A 26,159-nucleotide genomic window follows, 5' to 3' on the forward strand; every position below is an offset into this window, starting at 1 on the left:
ACACTGTCCTACTTGCAAATCAGTCCCTCTTATTTACCATGGGTTTGGGTACATATGATTTCTTTTACCTTTAACACTCTTTTAAACCTAGTTAACATCTCCCCAACCTTCAAACTTGAGCAGAATTATTATTTTCTGAGAGAAATCTTCCCCTAAACTTTCTAAATTAATCTTCATATATTAAATGAGAGCACTATATGTCCCTCTTTTCTTGGACATGATGCATTAATTTGGATGATAACTTGATTACTGTCTGTCTCTCACAAGAATATAATTTCCAAGAAGACAGGTGCAGTGCCTGGTTTCGTTTACTAATAAAACCCTACTGTCCATTGCAATGCCCATATATGCAATGGGCACACAATAAACACGATTTGAATAATATGTGAACCCATACCATTCTATAAAGTAAACGTTAATCTTATTTTGAGACAAGGAACTGAGGTTAATAGTTAATCGTCCAAGTTGCAGAATTAGTAAAAGAGTCATTTCCTATTTTTCTCAGATTTGGGACTCATTTGCAGAAACTGTGTAATCAGTAGGGAAAGAGGAGTTGAATTCTTCCCTTTAAAAAAGACAGATATTAACAATGGCCTTCATGGTCAGCATCTTTAAGGAAAAATGCAGACTGGTGTATTTGAACAGGATTTTCACAATCACCCCAGTGAGACACTAATTAACTACACAAATTGAATGCTGTATAGAGAGGTATTTGATAGACAATAGAACCTTTCCACTTTCCTGATAGTCCTCTGCCCTTACCAAATTCTGTAAACATGCTTACCCTCGTGATATATGCAGAACAATATGAAGATCTCCAGACAGGAAACGCAGACATCTGATCATCAAGATAGGAGATACATTCACTTTGAGCCTCAACTTAAGTTCGCAATATTCTGGCCACCACAACCCTTCCTTTTACACTATGTAGAATCTTGTTTACTACATTACATCTCCTTATATTTTTTTCCATAAACATCAACAACAACGAAATCACACTCTTCTGAATTCCTGCCTCTGCCCCGTGAAAAGAAAAAAAAAGAAAAAGAAAAAAAATCAACGTCTACAGTAAGGAGCCTCGCATCTCAGGGGAAATTTTCTTAAATTCTCCAGTCACGTCTGAAAAAAAAAAAAAGTCTTAATGAAGGATTTGTAGTAAAGAAAAGCATAGTAACCTTGACAATTTACTGAAAGGAAAAGCCAATCAACTCGACATTACCAAAGTTGAAAGAGAAAAATTTATTTCTCCCTTAACGAAGGAAGCCGATGGCGCACGTCGGTTTCCGTAGTGTAGTGGTCATCACGTTCGCCTTACACGCGAAAGGTCCTCGGGTCGAAACCGAGCGGAAACAACTTGTAATTTTTCGGGGTGTTTCTGTTTTTCAAGATTCCCTTAGCTTACCTTGTCAGTGGACGTCCTTACAAAGGCACCATTGCACGATCTCTCGAACACTCTCAGCTTTCAAAAAGCTTTAATACTGTTCTATTAGGTATTTCTCTCTGCATGTTGTCAGCAGTGTTCTGAATAGGAGGAGGTTCCTGCCTTTAAAGGGGGCGAGATTGGGGGTGGAGGAGTCTCTGCTCTCTTCCTAATGCGAACTGTTGCCTGCTGGCTTTATTCAAAGAGAAGCTCTTGGGGATTTCCATAAGTAAAAGTCTCTGCTTCTAGACCAAGAGTCCCTGACCACTTGAGTGAACATTACCAGTCTCCAGCAATTCATTTATTGTCAGACAATATTTTCAAACATCACATGACTTTTAGGGAAGAAAAGAAGAGAGAATGGGGAGGGAATACGTAGAAGACAAGATTCTGCAGGGAGAGCTCAATTAGGGCAGAGGCTACTGCGTCGCCTGTTTCTCCACGATCCTTTCCCTTGATGGTCCCATCTCCCGATCGTCACAAAGACCTCAGGGATTAGGTTCGCAGGAACCTTGTTTAAGGGCCCTTTGGCTCGGAGCATTTCCACTGCGGGATCAATGCCTAGTAGCACTTTTGCGGGAAGATAGCGTTGCATGGAACATTGGGCCGGACACGCCTCTCCAGGTCCAGGCTGGGCTCTGGTTGCTCACTTGCTGCTGGGAACCTGGCTCCCACCGGAGCATGGCAGAGTTCCACTTAAGGACGCTCCAGGTGGATATGGGGTAAAGTTAGGGTGTTTCCCTACATGTACATACACTGGGGTCCTCGAAAGGAACCTAGGTGGGGAGATGTGTGGACACAAAGCGTGAAGATATTTGTGTCACAAGTTAAGTTAACCAGAGTGCGTCCACCACAGAACTAAACAACTAACTAACTGGAATGATTCTACCAGTTTTTGTCAGCTAGCCTTAATAATTAGCCTCTACAGTGCTGGCAGATTGATTACATGAATTGAGTAGCCTAATGTCAGTGATGGAAGCTAAGCATGGGCCCGGTAACAATGGGCTTGTCTGTTACAGGAGCTTAAAAAGATCTTTTCAAAATGCAAATCTGTTCATGAGACTTCTCTGCCTAAAATCCTTCCATGGATTCCCATTGTTGGTAGGGCCAATTCAAAAATCCTTAACTTGGCCTATACAGAGTAATCATAGTTCTTAGTTTAGACTCAATATAGATCAATTAACGCCTGTTAATTTTAGTGCCCCATCCTCTTCACCATCAAGTAAAGTATCCTGATTTATTTATAATAATCTACTAGAGGGTCCTGCAGCATGCACATGTTTTCTCCTCCTCAGGTCTCATCTCCTACTGCTTGCACATCACTCTGCAACTCAGTCTTAATCACCAGACACACTGACACTGTCTTAGCTCCTCTCCCATCAGGTGTTTTTGCCATGTTATTCTCTCTGAGGTGCACAAAGGAAGGCCTCTGCTGGCCCTTCTCCTTGCTCTCCATGCAGCCCCTTCCTTCTCCCACCTGATTCTGTCACATTCCCAAAGTCTTGCCTAACTGAGAGAAGGTGATATTCCAGAAACAAACATTCCCCAGTATGAATTTCTCTACATTTTCACTGACTGTAATTCAGGAAGAAAGAGGGGTAGAAATGTGCCCAGCGTCCTATTTGTGCTCAATATAGTTAAAACAAACAAGCAAGGAAAAAGAATATTGGGATCAACCCTCTAAAGCACAGGGGGACAATGGCCGTCAAAATTGCCAATATACGTATTCTTTGATGCAGCTTTTCCACATGAATGCGTGGTATCATGGCAGATTATCAGAGATGGTGTATGTTCATAGACATAGTTTGCAATAGCAGGATGGAAAACTAAACTAACTGCTCATTAAACTATGATATATACTAACATAATTGAATACTATACCTTTTTTTTTTTTTTTTTTTTTTTGAGATGAAGTCTCACTCTGTCACCCAGGCTGGAGTGCAGTGGCACAGTCTCCACTCACTGCAACCTCCACCTCCCAAGTTCAAGTGATTCTCCTGTCTCAGCCTCCTGAGTAGCTGAGATTACAGGCGTGTGCCACCATGCCTGGATAATTTTTGTATTTTTAGTAAAGATGGGGTTTCACCATGTTGGCCAGGCTGGTCTCCAACTCCTGACCCAGATGATCTGCCCACCTCGGCCTCCCAAAGTGTGGTGATTACAGGCATGAGCCACTGCTCCTGGCCAACTACTACACGTATATTTTTTAAATTATTATACTTTAAATTCTGGGGTACATATGCAGAATGTGCAGGTTTGTTACATAGGTATACACGTGTATAGTATATATAATACTATACATATTTTTAAAAGAATGGAGAACACTTGTCTATTCTGATATGGAAAGGTTGCAAAAATACGTTGTAAGTAAAAATTTTAAAAGGCAAGGGATTTAAAAAGTGTATAAAATGCTACTATTCGTAAAGAGAAAAAAAGAAAACACTTGGGTAACTTTGTCTATGTATTCAAAATCTCTGGAACGATAAACAAGATATTAAAAACAATGGTAATGCTTTTGGGAAACAATGGCTGAGTAGACAACGATTCGGTTTAACGGCCCCTGGAATGGTGACTAGAACCACATTTCTAGCATTTTCCAATACCAAGGTCTTCGAAGCGACCTTTGATTTGAAGTCACTTTGGGAATCTAAGGGAACACATAGGAAGACTCCCAAATTGAGGATCTGGACATAAGAAACCTGGGACGATCTCGATTGTGGGACCATCGAGAATCAGACTCGTTGGGAAAATCCTTCAGGTACCAATTTGTATGTTGTTTTAGTGAACGGCTTTTACGAGGCAAAGACTCGTTAATATTTCACCGAATCTGATTCATTGTCTGCATGTATTGACTAGACATTCAGAAGGCAGCAAATATTTCCATAAATTCTTGGGCCATTAGCCACAGTTTGAAAGGTTTAAGCGTCCTCTTTCAAGTCTACGAATACAGCTATTTTGTTCTGTTTTTGCATTGAGAGGAAATTTCTCGTTCTTTCTATTAAGACTCTAAAGCAACTGACAAATTGTTCCTCCCTGTAAGACAAACAGGAATTACATTAAAGAATTTAATACTTTAGTGGAGCAGTGGCGGGGATGCGGGTGAGAAGAATAACAAAGCTAGCTACTGGGGAGCGGCCGGTTAGCTCAGTTGGTTAGAGCGTGGTGCTAATAACGCCAAGGTCGCGGGTTCGATCCCCGTACGGGCCACTCGCTTTCTTTCCCCCTCCTCCGACAAATTTGGTTTTCATGCTCTAAGATGATTCAAATTCACCGTCCCCATTTCTTAATGAACCTAGAACCTAAGTTTGTTTCCGAATCATCTGAAATGCTACATCTCCCCAGGTAATGTTCTTCTTTTTTTTGTTTTAAATGTTCTTTCTGTTTCCTCCAGGAATAAGGACTGGGGACAGAAAGTTGTTCAGAGCAGAGACCTCCAAGATTGGGAGCCTGCTTAATGAGAGTAGGGGTGGGGGGCGCGGAAAGAGTTCAAGGAGTGGAAAGATAACTGGCATTTTTTAAAACAATAAAGCTTATTTGACTTCACATTTTCCTTCCAAATTAGTCCTGAAACCTACCTTCTTTCTCAAATTATCGAGACACAAGATAAAGAATAAACTCTTAGAATGTTGTGGATGTGTGTCTCTGAAAACTCTTTCGAATTTAACTGAGAGACAAAATTGCCCTGTGAGGAAGCTATCACTTTAAACGAGGAACACAGACTTTGTTTTGTTTTGTTCACAGAAACCGATTGTGTGTGTGGGGTGTGTGTGTGTGTGTGTGTGTGTGTGTATGTTTTCACATGGTCTTCTGTGTGTATCACAAAAGGATATGCAAGGGAGAAGCAGGGAGTTTTCTTTGTGTCCGTTTGGAAGTCTACCCTGTACATATTTCCCATTGGTGAAGGGCAGTGGAAGGACCAGGGGAGCTGTGCACTGTCCTGGGAGACTCCAGAGGGACCTTTGTCTACTCTTCCCCTTCTTTCCCTGAGTTGCTATCCTAGGGTTGCCGGGATCGTCCTCTAACCCTGTAGTTCAAATGCATTTATTTCAGTTTTCTGTAAACAGCAACGTGGCTCCCCTGTGACTTCGGTAAAATCTTTCCATAACGTGTCCTCAAAAACGCTACATGTTACCCTGGTAAAAATGATTTTTGAGAAAACAATTAGATCTATAACGAAAAGGAGTAAAGCATCTCAGGTATCTGACTCAAATTTCTCACCTGTAAAATAGAAATTATGGGTCCCATCTCACAGCGTGGTTGTGAGCCTCACAGGTGAGGTAACAATAGAAAACACTTGTCACAAAACCTGACACACGGTAACCTGGTATACTGTGTGCCTGGCACCTGGCACACAGTCTTGTTTAACAATCTCACTTGTTTTCCACTGATGAAATAGAGAGACCCAAGGCCGAGGTGCCAAGCTCTTAAACCACTTGAAAGGAAATACAAGGATGAGAGGACTCCGGACATTTGGAAGTCAACGTTTTCCATTAAGACTCTGGTGTAAAAAGTGTCGAATGTAGGCATGTGGCAGGTAAGCGTCTTTTTGACTTAATCCTCCAAGAGGAAAAGCAGAATGTACCCATCACCCAAACTTCGGGGCAGAGGGAAGCAACCTAAGGTGGCGAAATAGGTCACCTATGACTTTAGGAAAGACTGCCGCAGATGTAGGTTCCATGGTGTAATGGTTAGCACTCTGGACTCTGAATCCAGTAATCCGAGTTCAAGTCTCGGTGGAACCTTAGTATTTTGTCCTCTGCTAAAACTGAGGCTGGTGAGAAGAGGTAAAGGAAATTGGGTGATAGTCACGGACAGAGAAAAGTTGGGATGGAAACTAAGGAAAGGATTTACCCACGTAATGGGTCTGGAAGAGCTGACAGTCGCCGAAGCCGAGAGAAAACTGCCCTCAGACAAGACCACAAGGGGATACAAGCTCAACTTCTGAGGGCTGGGCCGATAGAACAGGTGACGGGAAGATACAACTGGCGACAGTCAATAGTCAATAAAGATAGATGCTGCTTCGAGTTTGCACAAGCAAGTTTTGCTTGGACAGAGAAGAGGAGGAAATGAGCTGAAAAGACTCCCTGTCCCAGCATAACAGTGTTTACTCTACGCCCCCTCCCCGCCCACTCTCCCCAACCCGCAAAGTCCCTCAGCGTTTCCTAGTAAGGATTCCCTGAGCGCATTGCTGGGCGCGCAGCAACTCGGCTTTCTTGGCATTTCCACGTCTGGGCATGGACCAGCTCCTGAAGAAGGGATTTCAGAGCTCGGACCCTCTTAGACAGATTGGAGAAGTTCGATCACCCGGAAATTGCTGGGGCGGTTCGGTTTTGGAGAGAGGCGGGGACGAAAGAAGAAAGCGGTAAGCCAGGAGAGAAGGCAGGGAATGTGATCAGGAAAAAGTTCTTGCGCTTTTTCTTCTCTGAAAAAGGAATGTCAGAGAAGCCAGCGCCCGGTGCAGCAGAGAAGCTTAGCGACAGGGTTGCTGGACCGGAGACCACGAGATCCTAGAGGCTACAAAGAAACATTTCCCCAAATGTGTCTCCCCTACCGCGCATTAACTCCCTGTGGGATGTGAATGCTCCCTGCTTCCGTCTCCCCCTGCGAATCATTCTCGCCTTTTAGATAACATCTTACTGTGACAGAACAATTGGAAATGCTGGTGTCTCCAAAGTCTTCTGTAAACAAGACACAGGGCTGCGTGTCTCAATTGCGTATTTTACATGATTTTATGAAGGAACTGACAAATTCCTCATTTACTTACGACTAATAACATTCCGTTTTTAACAAATCGGAACGTACATATTGGGCCGTGGAAAGTTAGTGTTTTCATTTTTTTTACAATTATTGAGACTACTAAGAAAATTCTTTGACTTTTATCAAATAAGAATATCCGTAAAGTTATATGTTTTGCGTGGTCCCAAATCTCCTGCTAGGTTCCACTTTTATTTACTGCTACCATTTATTTATTAAACTAGATAAACGTAATGGGAATGTGTTGAAGGTTCCACTTTAAATAATGCACCTTAAATAATCATAAAAACACCTTTTGGAAGCCTCGGACTTATTCAAAACCACAATCTACTGATCTTTTAGTTGTTAATTCCACCGAACCTTTCTTATTCCAGCTATAAGAAGTATTTATCCGCGGACACATGAATTGATGGAGAAAAAACATGTTAACAGCCATTGCACTAAAAGATGCATTTCCAATGCAACTCTACTTTTCATATATACTAAATTACTTACCAAAATTGTTGATTTGTGTTTGTTATTGTGTGCCACCATTGAATATAAAGGTAATTCAAACCAGAAGAAAAACGGTGAAACTCTTGGGGATTATTAATGGAAATAAAAAAAATTAGAGGTTTCAATTTATATAAGTATTTTCCGTTGCTGTGCGTTATGACAGGGTCTTTACGCATAAAAATACGTAATATTGGGATAAAATTCTGTGGCAGAAACAGAACAGAAATACATTTGCAACAGAAAAAGGGTCCCCCCCCCTCCTCCCCCTCCACCCCCAATTTTCAGCGGCTTAGCCTTCAGTAAGAAGGGCTGTAAGGCCTAACTTGAGATCTGAGAAATGAGTGATGAACTAAGGCAGGTGAAGTGAGGGCAGAGAGAAGAGTTAGGAGTGCTGCGGTTAGAAAATGAGAAGGAGAGCATGGAGCTTGGGGAGAAAAATAATTCACTGTAGTTGGAAAGTGAGAATGGATACAGAGGAACGATGACACTCAAGACTGGACACACGGGCGTTGGGCAGGATCATCAAACTGTAAAAGGTTCTCCATACGAAGGTGGAAAGAACTTGTTTTGTGTAAGAATTCTTTAAGGAGACCACAATTTGAAGGACATCACAATCCATATCAACACATCACCAAAATCAAGCTGCAAAGCTTCGTCAAAAACAAGCCTTAAAGGAGTATCCCAAAAACGTCTTGCAGCCAGAAGGACGAGGTGGCCGAGTGGTTAAGGCGATGGACTGCTAATCCATTGTGCTCTGCACGCGTGGGTTCGAATCCCACCTTCGTCGACTCTTTTCTTTAAGAGGGTAACCAGGTTTCTGTCGCAGGTCTGAGTTGTTCTCAGAAACGTTATATATATTATCGACAGCTTTCCTCCTTTTGCTTCCTCTTATTTCTCTCGATCATCTATCAGTTTTATTTCCTCCTGAGGTTCCACAGAATTCCTGCGGATCTGAGTGGAATTACTCTCCATTCTTAGATTACAGTTTACTACATCCAGCACGCACCTGAAGGGCTCTCAGCCATGATGTCCGCATGGTGCAACCGATCCCTTGCTCCACTCACATAGTGCTTCATGTTGCAAAGCCAAAGAACCAAAGGCATTGGTCAGACCCTGACTACCCTCTCCTCCGAACAATTAACAGAAGTTTGTGTGTCACCTTCCTCTCTGTTTACATATGAACGAGTAATCTGTACCTTTGCTTATTGTCAAAGTAAAGTGCTTTGGAATCTCCAGTCTTGGATTTGCTTCACAATACTAGCTGATGTTGGAGAGCAATAGAGAAAATATTGACAAAATATTGTTAATTGTTTAAGCTGGTTGATGGGAAGTTGAATGTTCGTTATACTAATATTTTCACTTCCTCAAATTTTTATTAAAATGTTTTTTATTTTTTATTTATTTTTTATTTTTTGGACAGAGTCTTACTCTGTCGACCAGGCTGGAGTGCAGCGGCACGATCTCAGCTGACTGCAACCTCCGCCTCCCGGGTTCAAGCGATTCTTCTGCCTCAGCCTTCCGAGTAGCTGGGACTACAGGCGCCCGCCACCACGCCCAGCTAATTTTTGCATTTTTAGTAGAGATGAGGGTCTCACCTTCTTGGCCAGACTGGTCTCGAACTCCTGACCTCAGGTGATCCACCCGCCTCGGCCTCCCACAGTGCTGGGATTACAGGCGTGAGCCATTGCGCTCGGCCTTTTAAAACATTTTATCCAGAAATAATTTTAAACTTAAGGAAAAAAATTAAGAATAAGAATAGTATAAAGACCACCCATATTCCTTTTATCAGGATTCACCTATTAACGTTAATTCTCTCTCTCTCCGTATATGTTTATATCTGTGTATGTTTGTGTGTATGTGTCCCAGAACATTTAAGAGTAAATTATATATATTATGTTCCTTTGCCCTTAAATATTTCAGTGAGTATTTCCTAAAGGAGTAGTTTCTTGTGCTATAGCCATAATATAGTTACCAATTCAGTATATTTAACATTGATATAAGTTTTTAGGAATTTTCTAACCTGTATTCCATTTTTTTCAATTGACCAATAATATCCTTTGTAGTATTTACCCCCTCCGATTCAGGAATCAGTCTAGAATTGGGTGTTTTCCGTACCCCTTTAGTCTCCTTTAACCTGGAACATTTTCACAACCTTTCTATTTTATGACATTGACTTTTTGAAGAACATGGTAACTGCTCACATTTTTAAAACATAGAACATTTCTTATTTGGGCTTTGCGTGATTTTTCTCCCCTTATAATTGGGTTCACGTTTTGCATCCCAGAGAATAGAATGTATGTGACATGTCGTTCTCAGGACTATTAAATCTGGAGACATGCAATGTTCATTGCCCCTCATTACTGAGGTTAATTCCAATCACATAGTCAAGTTGATATATATGTATAGTTTCCTCCTTGCAACTAATAAGCAATCTGCGGGAGATGCTTAAAGATCATACAAATAACTTGCTCCCCATCAAAATTTTCCTCTAGAGTTAGCGTCTATTGATAATTCCTACGTGGACCATATTTACTATGATGGTTGCAAAATGATGTTTTTTTTTAACTCCAGAATTTTCTTCACATTTACCAGTTTTTACTTTGGCATTCTATTGTAATCAAGAATCCCCCTTGGCCGGGCGCTGTGGCTCACGCCTCTAATCCCAACACTTTGGGAGGTCGAGGAGGGCGGATCTCAAGGTCAGGAGTTCAAGACCAGCTTGGCCAATATGGTGAAACCCCATCTCTACTTAAAAAAAAAAAAAAAAAAAAAAGCCGGGTATGGTGTCGGGCGCCTGTTGTCCCAGCTACTTGGGAAGCTGATGTAGGGGAATCGCTTGAACCCGGGAGGCGGAGGTTGCAGTGAGCCGAGATTGTGCCACTGCACTCCAGCCTGGGTGACAGAGTGAGACTCTGGCTCAAAAAATAAAAAATAAAAAAAGAGTCCCCCTTTAACATCCATTTATGTATTTATTATCTGTATGGGCTCATAAAAGCTTATTTTTCAGTGGTTTACAATTCCATTATTGCCTTAATAACTTTGGTAGTCCATGTATCCCAGATTTTGTCAGAGGCAGACCCTTCAAGCTAAGTACTCTGTCCTTGTGACATTCCTCCACCATATTTCTTAAAACTTTCTTAATTTCTGGCGTGACAAATTGTTCTAGGCTCTACTACATTTACCCTGTCCCCGTCCTGAAGTCTCCTATTTCTCAGAGGTGATCTTTTAGTGAGGAATGTATTAGAGACCAATATCCAGGGTCTAGGGGTACTTACTGTTTCTAAGATATCTTTGCTTCTAGATTATCAACAATATCTAGGAAATACATGTGTATACTCACATATACAAAATATGCAAATAGACACACACATATGTACATGTGCACATATACATGCGTGTGCACATACATATGAATATTTTAATAATTATGAGTACCCAACGATATTTACTTTTTTTTTTCACCAGTTGTCAAATGATCCTTTATTGAAATACTTTCCTTTGTGCTTAACTGGCTGGGCATTCCACGGAACCACTGTTGATGTCATCTATGATGTCATGAGGGTGGCTGCCATCAACATTACAGCCCACAGACTGGGCAGTCCCCAGGATCTCTTTAATGGTTCCAGAGAGTTCTCTGGCTAAGGATCGGTGCCGCATCTGTCGAGCAATGTTGATGATCTCATCAAAAGTGATATTCCCACTGTGTTTAATGTTTTTCTGTTTCTTTCTGTCTCTTGGTGGTTCCTTGAGGGCTTTGATGATCAGGGCAGAGGCAGAAGGCACCACCTCAATCTGGGCCTGTCTGTTCTGAATGGTCCATTTCACTGTAATCCTTAGGCCCTTCCAGTCACCCGTTGCCTTGGCAATGTCATCACCAACCTTTTTCGGAGACAGACCCAGGGGGCCGATCTTGGGGGCCAGCGCAGAAGTGGCACCGACTTCACCTCAGGTATACGACTTTGATCTGGTTGGGGTCGAACTTCGGTGGCTGGTGTCGGATGAACCCGGATTCCGGACGACCGAAGACAGTTGCACCTTTGCCCCCTCCGAAAGCCGAGAGGTTTTTTTTTTTTTTTTTTTTTTTTTTTTTTTTTTTGTTTTTAGCCAGAGTTTTTCTCTTGTTGCCCAGGCTGGAGTGCAGTGGCGTGATATCGGCTCACTGCAACCTCCACCTCCCAGGTTCAAGCGATTCTCCTGATTCAGCCTCCCGAGTAGCTAGGATTGCAGGCATGTGCCACTACCCCCCAGCTAATTTTGTATTTTTAGTAGAGATGGGGTTTCTCCATATTGGTCAGGCTGGTCTTGAACCGCCGACCTCAGGTGATCATCTGGCCTCGTCCTCCCAAAGTGCTGGAATTACCGGCACCTGCATGAGCCACCGTGCCCGTCCAGATATTTACAATTCTAATGTATCTCCTGAGGGGCTTTTAAAAAATTTTTTTTAATTTAAATTTTTATTGTTTGCCTTCCCACCATCTATTTGTATGATCCTCTTCTGCAATTAGAATAGTGGCTGAAATGATTTACTCAAATGAGTAAATCAACACATTTACTCACGTGCCCTATCCTATAATACACCTAAAATTGCTTCAAAATTGCTTTGTCCACATTACAACAGAAAACAAAATCAATTAAAAAGAGTCCAAGATTTGTTTGTAATTCTCGTCCTGCCCCAAGTTAAAAGTAACTTGGTCTGGTTCTTTCTTTTCCTACACCGTGGTTTGGTATTCTCTTGAATACCAGCCCAGGCTGGAATGTAGGGCCATGATCTCAGCTCACTGCAACCTCCACCTCCCGGAGGCTCAAACCACCCTCTCACCTCTCCAGAATAGCTCGTGTTTTTTTTGTTTTGTTTTGTTTTTGTTTTTGTTTTTGTTTTTGTAGAGACAGGATTTTGCCCTTTCTCTCAGGCTGGTCTCCTGATCTCTTGATCTCAAGGACCCGCCCGCCCCGGCCTCCCACAGGGCTGGGATTAAAAGTGTGAGCCCCAGAGTCTGGCAACCACTACACTTCTAGGTAATTGATAATTGACTTCATTGCTTCCTGATTTATCCTTCTGCATGTCTGTCTTATTTTTCCTTTCTTCTTGCACTTCAGAAAGTAATATAGTACTATAAATAGTCCTTTGCATTTTGCTTTTTCTTCACTTAACAATGTCTTCTAGAAATTGTTCCATAGAAGTTAATAGATATCGTCCCTATTCACTCTGTTTCACACTATCCCAATGTGTACACGCACTGTAGGTATAAACTAGTCTCCTATGACTGGACATTTAGTCAAAATGCTTTTTGGAGTCAGTGGGTAAAAATAAATTGAAGATTGTAGGCCTAGGGGGTCAAGAATATCTTCAAAGCAGCAAGATTAAAGGAACAAAACATGCTCCCCTCATCATCTTATTTCCGTTTGTCCGATTCATTTTTTTGTGTGTAAATTCTCATTAATTAGGGTGCTCATTGTTTAGAATAATTTATATACTTTTTTTTTTCCATATGTAACGACTCACTAAAGAGGGCTTTAATTTAAATTTTTTTTCTCACGGCTGGGTGTGGGGGTTTATTCTTGTAATTGCCAGCACTTTGAGAGACGGAGGCGGGCGGATCGCTTGAGTCCATGAGTTCGAGACCAATATAGCGAAGCCCTGTCTCTACTAAAAACACGAAACATAGGCCGGGAGCGGTGGCTCACGCCTATAATCCCAGCACTTTGGTAGTCCGAGGTAGGCGGATCACCTAAGGTCAGGAGTTGGAGACTAGCCTGACCAACATGGTGAAACTCCGTCTCTACCAAAAATACAAAATTAGCCAGGAGTGGTGGCGCATGCCTGTAATCCCATCTACTCGGGAGGCTGAGGCAGGAGAATTGCTTAAACCCGGGAGGCGGAGGTTGCACTGAGCCGAGATCGCGCCATTGCACTCCAGCCTAAGCAACATGAGCTAAACTCCGTCTAAAAAAAAAAAAAAAGGTTAGGTGGGCGTGGTAGTGCGCGCCTGTAGTCAAAAAAAAAAAAAAAAAAAAAAAAAAATTTCCTCATCAACAACAACAAAAATTGCAAATATCGTACTAAGACTCCCCTCCCCGATTTTGCTATTGAATCCTGATGCATAAACTTAAAAAACATTTAATGCATTCCATTTCCCCCACTAGCATTTCAGATTTAACTTATTTGTTTCTGTTTTCCCCATAAAGTCCAAATGACTCTAGTTTATGTATGTGGGGATAAAAATTGTGTCTTTTTGGGCCGGTCGCGGTAGCTCACGCCTATAATCCCAGCACTTTGGAAGGCCGAGGCGGGCGGATTACCTGAAGTCGGGAGTTTCAGACCAGCCTGACCAACATGGAGAAACCCCGTCTCTACTAAAGGCGTGGTGGTACATGCCTGTAATCCCAGCTACTAGGGAGGCTGAGTCAGGAGAATCGCTTGAATCTGGGAGGCGGAGGTTGCGGTGAGCCGAGTTCGTGCCATTGCACTCCAGCCTAGGCAACAAGAGCGAAACTCCGTCTCAAAAAAAAAAAAAAAAAAAAAAAAAAGAAGGTGTCTTCGTGATTAACATATATTGCTTTAGAGAAGAATTCACAAAGCATTCTCGTTAACTTTATCTGAAGTTTACAAATCATGTGTGAAAGCGTACAAAGGAGTAACAGTGAGCAGGAGAGTCTAACCCAAGTAAAAATGCGAAACAGCTGGCCCTTCGTAACCATGGGTTCTGCATGCAATGGATTCAACCTACCGCGGATCTAAAATACTTGAAAAAACCCTGCGTCTATACTGAACATGCACAGAAATTTTCTTGTCATTATTCCCTATGCAGTGCGATATAACAACTATTTACATAGCATTCGCATCATGTAAGACAGCGATCCACAACATTTTTGGCAGTAGGGACCGATTTAGTAGAAGCCAATTTTTCCACGGACCGGACCGGTACCGCTTCGCGGCCAGGAGGTTTGGGACCCCTGATATAAGGTGCGATAAATAATCTAGAAATGGTTTAAAGTATGCCGGAAGGTGTACATAGGTTATATGCAAATACTCGGTCATTTTACATCAAGGGCTTGAGCATTGGTAGATTTTACTATTCGCGGGAGGTCCTGAAACCAACCTTTCACGGATACCAAAGGACGACTGCATAGTTATTGAGCAGAAGTAAAAAATGCTTTTCCTTCTCGTGTACGAAAATTATAAAACCATAACATACCAAAGATAGGTGTGTATTATATTCACTGGAAGACAGAACGCGAATCCACTAGAAATTAAAGTTATATTTGTCATCTCTCTTTTGAAATGACTGATAAGGGAAGGTATTGCAAGAACAGATGAGAAAAGAAAACGATTAACGCCTTTATAAAAGTTGGGCGATGGAGTAATAATTAATTTTAAGACGTTAAGTAAGGAGACGTTGAGTATCTGATTTTCTTTATTATATCAAGCTACCCACGATCCTGGGAAATAGTGATCATTAACATAAACACCCTAGCAGAGAATGGCTTACGATCCGTCGATCTCTAGGTTATGGGCCCAGCACGCTGCCGCTGCGCCACTCTGCTAGCAGGCCGAAAGGACCTTTTACTTTCCTTTGCTAAGATGATAATCAGTAAGTTTATATTTACTCATACCAACAAATTCTGGTTTATTTATAAAATGGAATCCTATTTAGCTCTAAGAATGAATTTCTGTGACAACACAAGTACTCTTTAAATACACATAAAAGTTTTTATTTATTATTATTATTATTATTATTATTATTTTTGAGACATGGCCTCTCTCACCCAGGCTGGAGGGCAGCTAGGCGATCTAGGCTCACTGCAACCTCTCCTCTGCTTCCCAGGTTCAAGCAATCCTCCCGCTTCAGCCTCCCGAGTGGCTGGGGCTACAGGCGCGCTCCACCACACCCGGCTAATTTTTTTTTTTTTTTTTTCAGGTTTTGTATTTTTTGTAGAGAGGGGCTTTCTCTATGTTGCCCATGCTGGTCTTGAACTCCTGAGCTCAAGCAATCCTCCCATCTCGGCCTCCAAACGTGCTGGGATTACAGGCATGAGTCACCACACCCAACTCAAATAAATCTTAAAATGACATAAATACATCTCAAAACCATAACGTTGTGCAAAAATGCCACACCATGGGATATACTCTATGATTTCATTTCTATCGAGTTCCGGAACAGGCAAACTAACATCTGGTGATAGAAGTCAGAATACAACTTCGCTTGCAGGATGCATTATTGACTTGATAAGGGAACCCAATGCAATTTGGATATTTTCTCAATCTTAATCTGGATGGTGTAATTTCAAAATTACATGAAATTATACATATATAAAATTCATTGAGGTCTATGTATACTTTTTTTTTTTTACATTTTATTGTATGTATGTAAAGTATACTTCAATAAAGTACTCAAAAAAAGTGAAAGCAGAAATGAAGAAAGGAAAGAAAGAAGGCAAGAAAAAGGAAAGTATGTTCTATATACACTTCAGGGAGCTAAGGCAAAATTGACCAGAGGACAACTTCCTAAATGGAGTTGTAGAGCAATGAAGTGGTCCATAGGAGCAGAAGGAAATTTCTAGCACTATCTGGAAAAAGTACCTGAGCTGTGCCTCCCACAGATAACACCCTCTCAATGCAAAACTATTTTGCTGAGCTTTGCTCTCCTCCCAGGAAGGTAGGATTGTTTATAAAAGGCCTTAATGTATGACAGAATGGTGGACCTAATAGGGGTACTGGCTCTGATAGATTTTGAAAGCCTTCTCCTAAATAGGAAGAAAGTTTCCTTTTAATGTATTAATTCCAAAAGAAAAAAAATAAACAGAAATTAAATGGAGCTCCAGAAAACTAAGAAATACTTATTGTTTAACTGAGGTGCTCATTCATTCAATATTCAGGAAAACATGTCTGTTTGGACCATGGATCTGGACTTCAGAGGCAAAGAAAGATCTCCTGAGTAGGGACAGGTCTCTTCTGTGGCTGGCTGCAATTACTACATGAAGACCGTATGCTTTTCTATTGTTTTCTTTTTGGCTTCCTTTTATGCATTGTCGTGAGTGGTTGGGCATGTGCAGTACTAACTATGCCAGTCCAGGAGTGGAGCAGAGGGTATATCCTGAGGTCCCTGGAAAATGAGTAAAGAGAGTCAGGCTATTTCTGTGGCAATGGTGGGGAAGTCAGTTAAAACTACTGGTGGGGAAATCAACACATACAGGGCAGCTGCTCACACACAAACCCACAGATAGATAGACATATAGACACACATACAAAGGCACCAAACAATTTATAGCTATTCTTTAACCAGTCCTTTAATTTCATTAAATTCCAGCATTCTCTCTTTTAGAGAATCCAGTCATATCTTTCATGACAGTTTCACTTGAAGTAAACACAACAACATTCAAGAGGAGTTATTCTGTTTCCTTAAGCTAGAGTACTAGCCAGTAAGAAGACTTGTAATATAATTGTTGAATACAGAGTCTTTGGGGATTGAACCTGGGGTGCCCTCCTTAAGGGAGAAAGCTGTAAGTCTTGCCATATTCTTATGCTGTGTTGATGAAGGATAAGAAGCAACTCTAAAACGTTTTAGACCTGCACTATTCATGTACTTGTTATCTACAGTGGCTATTGAGCACATGAAATGTGGCTAGACTTAGCCTGGGCAGCATGGTGAAACCTCGTTTCCATAAAAAATTAGTTGTGCATGGCGGAGCGTGCCTGTAATCCCAGTTACTTGGGAGGCTGAGGTGGGAGGATCACCTGAGCACGGGAGGTCGAGGCTGCAGTGAGCCGAGATCACACCACTGCACTCCAGCCTGGATGACAAAGTGAGACCTTGTCTCTAAAAAAAAAAAAAAAAAAAGAAGGAAAGAAATGTGACTGAACTTGAGATGGATGTAAATGTAAAATACACAACAGATTTTGTACACTTTATGTGAAAAAACTCTAATTTTTTTCAAATTAATTAAATGTTAAAATAATATTTTGAGTATATTAAATAATACATATCACCACCCATTTAATGTGGCTTCTAGACTATTTAAAATTATATACCTGGCTCACATTTGTGGCTTGTGTTATATTTTGTTGGACTATGGCTGATGTAGCCAGTCCGCATCTTGTATACCATAAATTTTTATCATGACCTCTTTTCAATGTCCATTGATTAATATATCACTAATTTTACAGTTGTAAACACAGTTTTGACATTCTTTAGACTAACCAGCATGGTGTCTGCTATCGATCCAGAAAAAAGAGCTGAAGCAATTGGACCATTCCTAGATTATTAACTCTTGACTAAGGAAAATGACTGCCTTCCAGGGGTAGATTGAAAATAACCCACATTTATATCATACTTTCTACACTGAGGAAAGTTGAAGACATCGTAGGTGTTGGGTGTCCGGAAAGAGGACTATGGAATGTACTATCAGCTAAGAGGCATTGTTTCCTCCCTGTATTCAACTACTAGTCTAAGGGCTTAAGATGCTTAATTTTCCTTTGAGTTATTCTCTATTAATTAGGTAAAAGGCACAGAGTGATTGGGAAACTTTCCTATGTGAGGTGAGCCACGTGTCAGCCTAGATTTGGACTATATTATACTTTTACCACTACCCTTTACTCCAGGAAAGTCCCATAATGAGGGGTGAGGAGCACAGTCTTTGGAGCCAAACTACCTAGCAACAATTTTTTAAAATTTAAAATTATTTTTCATCGACAAATCATAATTGTCTACATTTATGAGGTACAGTGTGATGTTTTGATGTTTCCATATATGTATACAGTGTGGAATGATTAAATCAAGCTAGTTAATTAAATTAAATCAGGTGCTGGATATGTTCCCTTGCCTATCTTTTATTTTTTCATACCCAGAGGAGCTGAATTACCTATCATTTTTTATGGTGGGACATTTGAAATTTACTCTCTTATTTTGAAATAGGCAATTCATTTTTGTTGACTTATAGTCACCTTGCTGTGCAATATATTTCAAAACTTATTCCTCCTATCTATCTCTCATTCCCTTCCTCTCCCCCAACCCCAGTAACCACATTCTACTCTTTAGTTCTATGAGTTCAACTATATTAGATTCCACAAATAAATGAGATCATGTGGTATTTGCTTTCTGTGCTTGTCTTATTTCACTTAGCATGATGTTCTCCAGGTTCATCTTACACATTTGCAAATGACGGAATTTCCTTCTTGTTAAGGCTGAATAATATTTCATTGTGTATCTATGCCACATTTTCTTTATCCATTCAGTCATTGATGGACAGACATTTAGGTTGATGCCATATCCTGGCTGTTGTGAATAATGCCGCAATAAACATGGGAGTGCAGATATCCCTTCAACACATTGACTTCAATTTCCTTGAATATATATCCAGAAGTGAGATTGGGGCATCATATGGCAGTTCTATTTTTAGTTTTTTGAGGAACTTTCATACCATTTACCATAATGGCTGTATTAATTTACATTTCTACCACCAACGTACACTGTTTTCTCTGCATCCTGGCCAACACCCCAGACGCAATTCATGCCTTTGTCACTTTCTCACTGTGTGTCGTTAGACAAACTACTTGGCTTCCTCATTATTCTGTCCCCATCTGCAAAATAATGACTGAAACAGTGCCTACTCATAGGATTCTCATTAACTCAGTAGTTTGACAGTTTCTCATAAGGTTAAATATACACTTATCATATGACCCAGCAATACCACTCCCAGAAATTTTCCTAGAGAAATGAAAACATGTTCACACAAAAACCTGAACATGAATGTTTATGGTGACTTTACTTATTATCGAGAAAAAATGGAAATAAATGTTCTTCAACAGGTAAATGGATAAATGAACTGTGGTACACTCATACAATTGAATACAATTAAAAATGGATTTTTAATCATCAATAAAAGAAATAAATGATTGATATAAGTAACAACTTGCATAAATCTCAGTGGAATTATGCTGAGTGAAGGAAGCCAGTCTCCAAAGGTTGCATACTGTTTGATTCCATTTAAGTGACACTCTCAAAAAGACAATGTATAGTGACTGACAGAGAACATGTTAGCGTTTACCAGCAGTAGGGATGGTGGGATGTATGAAAAAATGTTCTTACTGATAGACATTCAACTTGTTTGGAAAGTCTGGATATTATAGATCCTGCTGATGTGCATGCTGCACACCTGACACAGAGAGGAGTGGACAGGAAGCGGAAGGCGAGGTTCTGTTCAAGTCCAACGGAACACCTGGCCTCAATCTGCAATCACCACTAGATGCTTTAGTCCTTCACGTTCTTCAAGGATGTAGATTAGTACACACAGTGTGAACATCTAAAGCTCCAGCTTTAGATCTGAAGTATGTTTACTTTAGAAAATTGGAAGACACTGAGGTTTTTCAAAAACAATACTGAGGTCCAAATCAGGGTGCAAGTGACAGGGAACACAGGCTACTTCTTGTAGGCATGATGCCTTCGGGAATGCCCTTGTTCCCGATTCTTTGAGGTTTTTGATTTTGTGCCCATGGAAAATGAAGAGGCTGATGATCTAAAAGGTCCTCTCCCAACAGAGCCCTGGGCAGGTGGAAAAGGCATCCCAAAGTCAACACTGCTGCCTGCCTTAGCTTGTCCAGGGACTGGGGTGCTTTGAGCAATGGGGGCCATAATCTTTCTTGCAGAAATGCTGGCTCTCCCCAAGGCAAAAGCTGTGCTGTGGCTGGGCAGGCCTTGAGTGTTCTGGCTCCAGCCTTTTCCATATGGGATCATGGTACTGGTAGTCCCACTAGGCAATGCTCCAATGCTGAAAGCTCCGGAGGTGGAGCTCATGTCTGGGCCAGTCATTCTAATCCCAGACTCATCACAGTCCATAGGGGTCACGAATCCCCCAAAAGCGAAAGGTCGTGGGGCTCTGCTGCCAAACACTGAGCCAAAAGCCCCACTTTGGTGGGTCTGAATTACAATTCTAAACCCAGTTGTACTAGCTTGACTAATGGGAAAACCTGCTGGAATGCTGCCAATGCCTGGCCAGGTGCTGGCAGGGGTTTGAGAGGTGGAGGCTGAGGGTATCAAACACCCCAAGGCTGACTGTGTGGTACTGATGAAGGCTGGTTGAGCTGGAGTTGGCACTGGGGTTGGCAATGCCACTGCTGAGCTCCCAAAAAGAAAAGAGCTACTGACACTTGGAGTAAGGGCTGGCTGGGAAGGCCCTTGTTTCTGTCCATCTGTGGCACCAAATGCAGGCTGGAGATTAGCTCCTTGGGATAGTGGGAAAGGTGGCCTTGAGCTTGATCCCAAGGGACTTGTGATTGCTGGAGTCAGGCTGGAGACACTGGGGGATGATGCAGGCCAGTTCGTGGATACTAGGGCTGAGGCGGGCAGAGGGCTGCCCACACTCCTGAAATTAGCAGTGCTGCTTCTAGGGGATATTTGGACAGCACTGGAAAGGACCTGGGTAAAGATGGTGACTGTGTGCACAGTAGGAATGGTAGGGCGGTGGTGTGGTGGGAAAATGAATCCTGTGGCTGGGGTGAAGTCGGCTCTGAAGGCCTGAGCAGTCCTAAGCAGGAAAGTGTTGCAAGTGGAAGGGACAGAATAAGTGTTGCCTATGGCACCTGTAACATTCACTACACCAAAATCCAAAGGTGGCTTAAAAACAGAGTCTTTAGATGTGCTGGCTAGGGTGGTGGGCATGACCACAGTGGTGGCCTTGACCAGGCCATGGAAATGATGGGTAGAAGCATGAGTAAATGGAGGAGGGGTCTGCTTGGAGGAGAAAGGAGCTATCATGGGCATAGTTTTAAGTGGATCTATGCTGCCAAAGATAGGCTTGAAGGTAGGAGTTAAGGTGCCCTGAGTTGTTGAGAGGGAAGAGCTTAAAGACGCTGCAGCTGTGACTGAAATTTTGGAATATGAGGAGCCTCCAATCTCGCTATTGCGCAGGGGCCCCAAAATCGGTTTTAACATGAGGTGAACAGAAGTTGCATCAGGAGGTGCAGATGCGGAAAGATGGGGAGTTGGGCTACTCACCATTCCAAGCAAAGTACTTTGGATGGTGGGTGGTGCAGGTGGGTCTGGGGGCATGGGAGACCTGTCAGCCTGAAAGGTTGAAGGCAGCCAGATGGTGTCAGTAACTGGTGATGTGGGAGAGGTGGGGGTCAGCAGGATGAAAGTAGCTGTGGGCTTTGAGTCTGGAGAGGTGCCTGGAAGGAGCTCTGACTGTGAGCACCCTGGTGGGGTTGGTAGGCTGGGTGTCTTCAAAGGAGAATGGGCCACACTGGTTGCCTCTCCGGTGGACTGTGGGGAGGTCAGTGGACCTAGAGACTTCTGCATTTTTGTTAAGTTTTGCAACTGAGGATTCGCTCCCTGGGTTAGATCTGTTTCCGAAGAAGGCAGAGTGAGAGATAGGGAAGGCTGAATAGCAAGCCAAGTCTCAGGGACAGGGTCTGTGGTGACCTCAGTTGTATCTTCTCTCGCGTTGTTGCTCCGCTGTAGTTCAGTTTTCTTCCCCAAGGTCAAGTCCTCATCAGAGACCGCATAACCAAGCTGGGGAAGCGGGATCTCCGACAGCAGGTTCTCAGGGCTAGACGGCAGCTGTGGAATCTTTTGATTTTGCTGCCCAGAACTTCCAGATGCTCCTGAGGACTCAAAATCTGATACCAGTGGGACTGGAGAGTAAGGCCGATGATCAATTTTTTTCTTTTTTATTGGCCACTCTGGTGTCTCGAATGATACACTGGGAATACTTCTTTTCCAAGGGTCTGAGAAATTTCTGGAAGAGCTGTAAGAGCTGGAAATAGCATTCCTTTTGGAGCTGAGGGGGCCACCTCTGTATATGCTGGCCAAGGAGTTCATGGAGGAGCAACTGGGTCTCTTAGTCAAGCTGTGATCCGAGCTCCAGGAATGGAGACTTCTCTTCAGCGGCCCAGGCCTGGGCACAAAAGAAGTGAGGGTTCCATTTTTCATCAGAGGCTTAAATGCAGATGGTCTGGTCTCTGGACTCCTTCTCTTACTGTCCAAGCCCTCAGGGAATAGTGGTTCTTCCAACCTCCCTTTCCCTTTTCTGCACTCTCTGAGGGCCCTCAACACTGTCTCCTTTGAACACGGATCTGAGGGCTCCTCAGAGGGTGGGGGTCCTGCAAGGGCAATTACATCTTCAGGAGAAGTGGAAGGGGACACCCTCTCGTCAGGAGGAGTGATCTTGATGGTCACTGGGCTCCAAATTGGCCTAGGATGTCGAAGAGACCAAATAGTCCGCTTTAAGTAAGTTTCCCACCAGTCTGAAGGGAGAGGCCCCAGGGTGGAATTCTGGGACTTCTTCATGGGAAAGCGCCTCCAAGCCTCGTTGGCCAGCCACGTGGTTGGATTGGCAGGATCCAGGTTTGGCGACCTCCTCACAGGTCTATACCGTGGGGCAGGGTGGGCGCGGTGGACGAACTGAACCCGATGAACTTGGTGAAGGGGCTGAGTTGGCCGGCGTTTCGTGGGCCTCTCGGGCAAGTCGGCGCGCACCTGGGCTGGGGATGAGGGCGAAAGTCCCAGCTTGCTCAGGAAACTGCCCATGAGGAGATATGAGGCGCAGTCAGTGGCTTCAAGCAAGGTTTTGGCTTCCGAGGTTTCGGACATCTGCACAATCGGACCGAGTCGAAGAGCGCAGTGTTCGGTTGACCGTTGGGATTCACGCGCGAGGAAAGCGCGAGTCTCAGGGCGCTTGGCACTCTCCAGACCCGGCACCCGCGGGAACGGGGGACGCGCGGGACTTCAGCAGTCCCGGTAACTTGCTTAGCTGTTTTGAGACCTCAGCGGGGCGGTCAGACGTTTTGCTCTCTCTGCAGCGAGTTACAGTACTTGGCGCGGGGAGAGGAACTCGAGAGGAAGCGCACGGCCCCTCGCCCCTGGCGTCGGCAGCGGCTGTCTGGGACCCTGTGGTCCGGATTCACCAAGTGGCGCGGAGCTGGAATCGAGTGGGTGCACAGTTTCCAGGCTGCGACTATTATGGGCCTCGAAGGTACAGGCTCAGAGGGCTCAGGGCCCCGGTGCAGATCTGTCTGCCCGCGGGATCCCCTGAGTCTGAGTGGGGAGCACTATCCGCGCCCCGCGGGGTGAGTGCGGGCGGCTTTCGCAGGTGCGCAGGACTGGAGGTCTGGACCGGTGTACCTGTGCCGTCCGGATGGCATTTGTGGCACTAGCAGTCGGGAAGGCCCCTGATTGAAGATCCCCGCGCTTCTCCCCTTCTGCAGCTCTTGACGCTGCCAGTAGATGTCAGTCATTTGCCGCACAGCCACCTTTGAGGTCCACCTGTGTCTCCCAGCGGCCAAATCCAGGTTTCCTTCCTGTTCGCACTTGGAAAACTCATGGCGATTGCCATCAGGAGTGGCCTCAGAGATCCGGAGTGGACGAACGGGAAATCGCGTCTTACGGCCCAGAACCTGAGCCCTCCACAAACACTCGGCTCAGTCCCTTGCTCAGGCCACCTCCTGTTCTCTTCTGCTCTGTGAAAGGCACTGTTAAGAGAGTGAAAAGACACGCCACAGACTGGAGAAAATATTTGCATAATAGGTATGTATCTGCTGAAGCACTGGTATACAAAACATACATAGAATGTTAAAACTCATAATAAGGTAAAAAATTAATGGGCAAAATATCTGAACAGAAACCCCGCCAAAGAAGATATACAGATGGTAAACAGTGTAAAAGGATGCTAAACATATGCTATATGTCAATGTTTAGCTATATATAACTAAACATCAGTAAATACTACTGATTGCAATTTAAACATCAGTAAGATACTATAATTAAAAATTGAACATCAGTAAGATATTACTACACACCTATTCAATTGGCTAAAATTCAAAACACCACATGCTAAGGAGGAGGTGGAGCAACAGGTACTCTCATTCATTACTGATGATAATGCAAAATGGTACATCCACGTTGGAGGACACTGTGGCAATTTCTTACAAAGCTAAAACACAGTCCTACAATACAATTCAACCACCACAATCCATATGTTCATCCAAATGAGCTTAAAGTGAGTGTCCACATAAGGACTTGCACATGAATGTTTATAGAAGTTTTATTCATAATTGCAAAAATTGGAAGCAACCAAGAAGTCCTTCAACAGGCAAATGAATAAACTATGGCATAACCATACAGTGGAATATTATTCAACATTAAAAAGAAATGCACTGTCAAGTCATGAAAAGATATAGAGGAACCTAAAACCCACATTGCTAAGTGAATGGAACCATCTGAAAAGGCTACATATGACTTCAAATACATGACAGTCCGGAAAAGGCAAAACAATAGAGATAGCAAAGAGAGTGCAACAGTGGTTTCAGGAGAGGAGGTAAAGAAATGTGGAATACCATTAAGCACACCAACATACACAAAATGAAAGCACTAGGAAAGGAGACAGAGAAAGGAGTAGAAAAAATTGTCAAAGAGAGTGGCTGAAAACTTCCCAATCTAATTGAAAAACATTAATCTACACATCCAGAAAGCTCAACGAATTCTACATAGGATTATACAAAGAGTTCCACAAAGAGACATGTCAAGTAAAAGCACTGAAAGACAAAGACGAAGAGAAAATCTTGAAAGTAGTAAGAGAAAAATGACTCATCACTTACAGAAGAACCCTAAACAAATTAATGACTGACTTCTCATGTGAAACAATGGAGGCCAGAGGCAGTGGAATAAGATATTCTTATTCTCTCTCTCTTTTTTTTTTTTTTTGAGATGGAGTCTCGCTCTGTTGTCCAGACTGGAGTGCAGTGGCGCAATCTTGGCTCACTGCAAACTCTGCCTCCCAGGTTCACACCATTCTCCTGCCTCAGCCTCCCGAGAGTAGCTGGGACTACAGGTCCTGCCTGTACGCCTGCCACCACGCCTGGCTAATCTTTTTGTATTTTTAGTAGAGATGGGGTTTCACTGTGTTAGCCACGATGGTCTCGATCTCCTGACCTCGTGATCCACCCACCTCAGCCTCCAAAAGTGCTGGGATTACAGGCGTGAGCCACCGCGCCCGGCAGGATAAGATATTCAAAGTGTTCAACAAAAAATACTGTCAGCCCAAAGTTCTATATCTAGCAAAGCTACCTTTCAAAAACGAAAGCAAAATAGACATTCCCACATAAACAAAAACTGAATTTGTTGTTAGAAGATCTGTCTTAGAAATACTAAAGGAAATTCTTCAGACTGAAGGTGACACTATATGGTAATTCAAATACACATTTAAAACAAGAGCACTGGTAAGGATAATCACGTAATTATAAAAGACAGTATAAATGTGTACTTAACTGATTCAAAAAGTAATTGTACAAAACAATATGCATATTATGCATCTGGGAGCCTATAGCATATAGAAATGTAATATATATGCTAATTTATTTGGATTTGTTTTATGCAAAAGGAGGTGGGTGAGAAGAAAGCTGCACTGGGCTAAGGAAATAACTTAAGACAAATTTATAGGAATAAACAAAGAAACCAGAAATGATAAATAAGAAGATTAATATAGAATAAGCTCTCTC

The 26,159-nt window shown here is 42.7% G+C and overlaps 1 protein-coding gene, 1 long non-coding RNA gene, 4 other non-coding genes and 1 pseudogene across 7 annotated transcripts; 5 read left to right on the plus strand and 2 right to left on the minus strand.

Moving 5' to 3' along the window:
* Window positions 1-1,279: 1,279 nt before the first annotated feature.
* On the plus strand, window positions 1,280-1,352 carry TRNAV-UAC. Its single transcript has one exon. It is a non-coding gene; the product is annotated as a tRNA-Val (tRNA).
* A 2,346-nt stretch (window positions 1,353-3,698) lies between these two features.
* LOC108585399 lies at window positions 3,699-8,904 on the plus strand. The gene is made up of 2 exons (XR_004184247.1): window positions 3,699-5,954; window positions 7,549-8,904. It is a non-coding gene; the product is annotated as an uncharacterized LOC108585399 (long non-coding RNA).
* Window positions 4,554-4,627, plus strand: TRNAI-AAU. Its single transcript has one exon. It is a non-coding gene; the product is annotated as a tRNA-Ile (tRNA).
* On the plus strand, window positions 6,091-6,162 carry TRNAQ-CUG. The gene has a single exon. It is a non-coding gene; the product is annotated as a tRNA-Gln (tRNA).
* On the plus strand, window positions 8,375-8,456 carry TRNAS-GCU. Its single transcript has one exon. It is a non-coding gene; the product is annotated as a tRNA-Ser (tRNA).
* Window positions 8,905-11,118: 2,214 nt separating the features above from the next.
* On the minus strand, window positions 11,119-14,537 carry LOC101024300 (annotated as a pseudogene). Its single transcript, XR_002521294.2, has 2 exons — window positions 14,500-14,537; window positions 11,119-11,704 (listed from the first exon to the last, which is right to left on the minus strand). The product of XR_002521294.2 is annotated as a 60S ribosomal protein L12 pseudogene (transcript).
* Window positions 14,538-17,504: 2,967 nt separating this feature from the next.
* Window positions 17,505-25,350, minus strand: POM121L2 (POM121 transmembrane nucleoporin like 2). Its single transcript, XM_003897208.5, has one exon. It carries the CDS (start codon window positions 23,254-23,256, stop codon window positions 20,086-20,088), a length of 3,171 nt encoding a protein of 1,056 aa, XP_003897257.1. The 5' UTR covers window positions 23,257-25,350; the 3' UTR covers window positions 17,505-20,085.
* Between the last annotated feature and the right edge of the window lie 809 nt (window positions 25,351-26,159).

This window comes from Papio anubis, chromosome 6 (assembly GCF_008728515.1).
Source record: "Papio anubis isolate 15944 chromosome 6, Panubis1.0, whole genome shotgun sequence".
In the NCBI taxonomy this organism is placed as follows: Eukaryota; Metazoa; Chordata; class Mammalia; order Primates; family Cercopithecidae; genus Papio; species Papio anubis.

Bases quoted from the DNA above. Each gene is read 5' to 3' on its own strand.
- POM121L2 (XM_003897208.5), bottom strand. From the start codon at position 23,256: ATGTCCGAAACCTCGGAAGCCAAAACCTTGCTTGAAGCCACTGACTGC.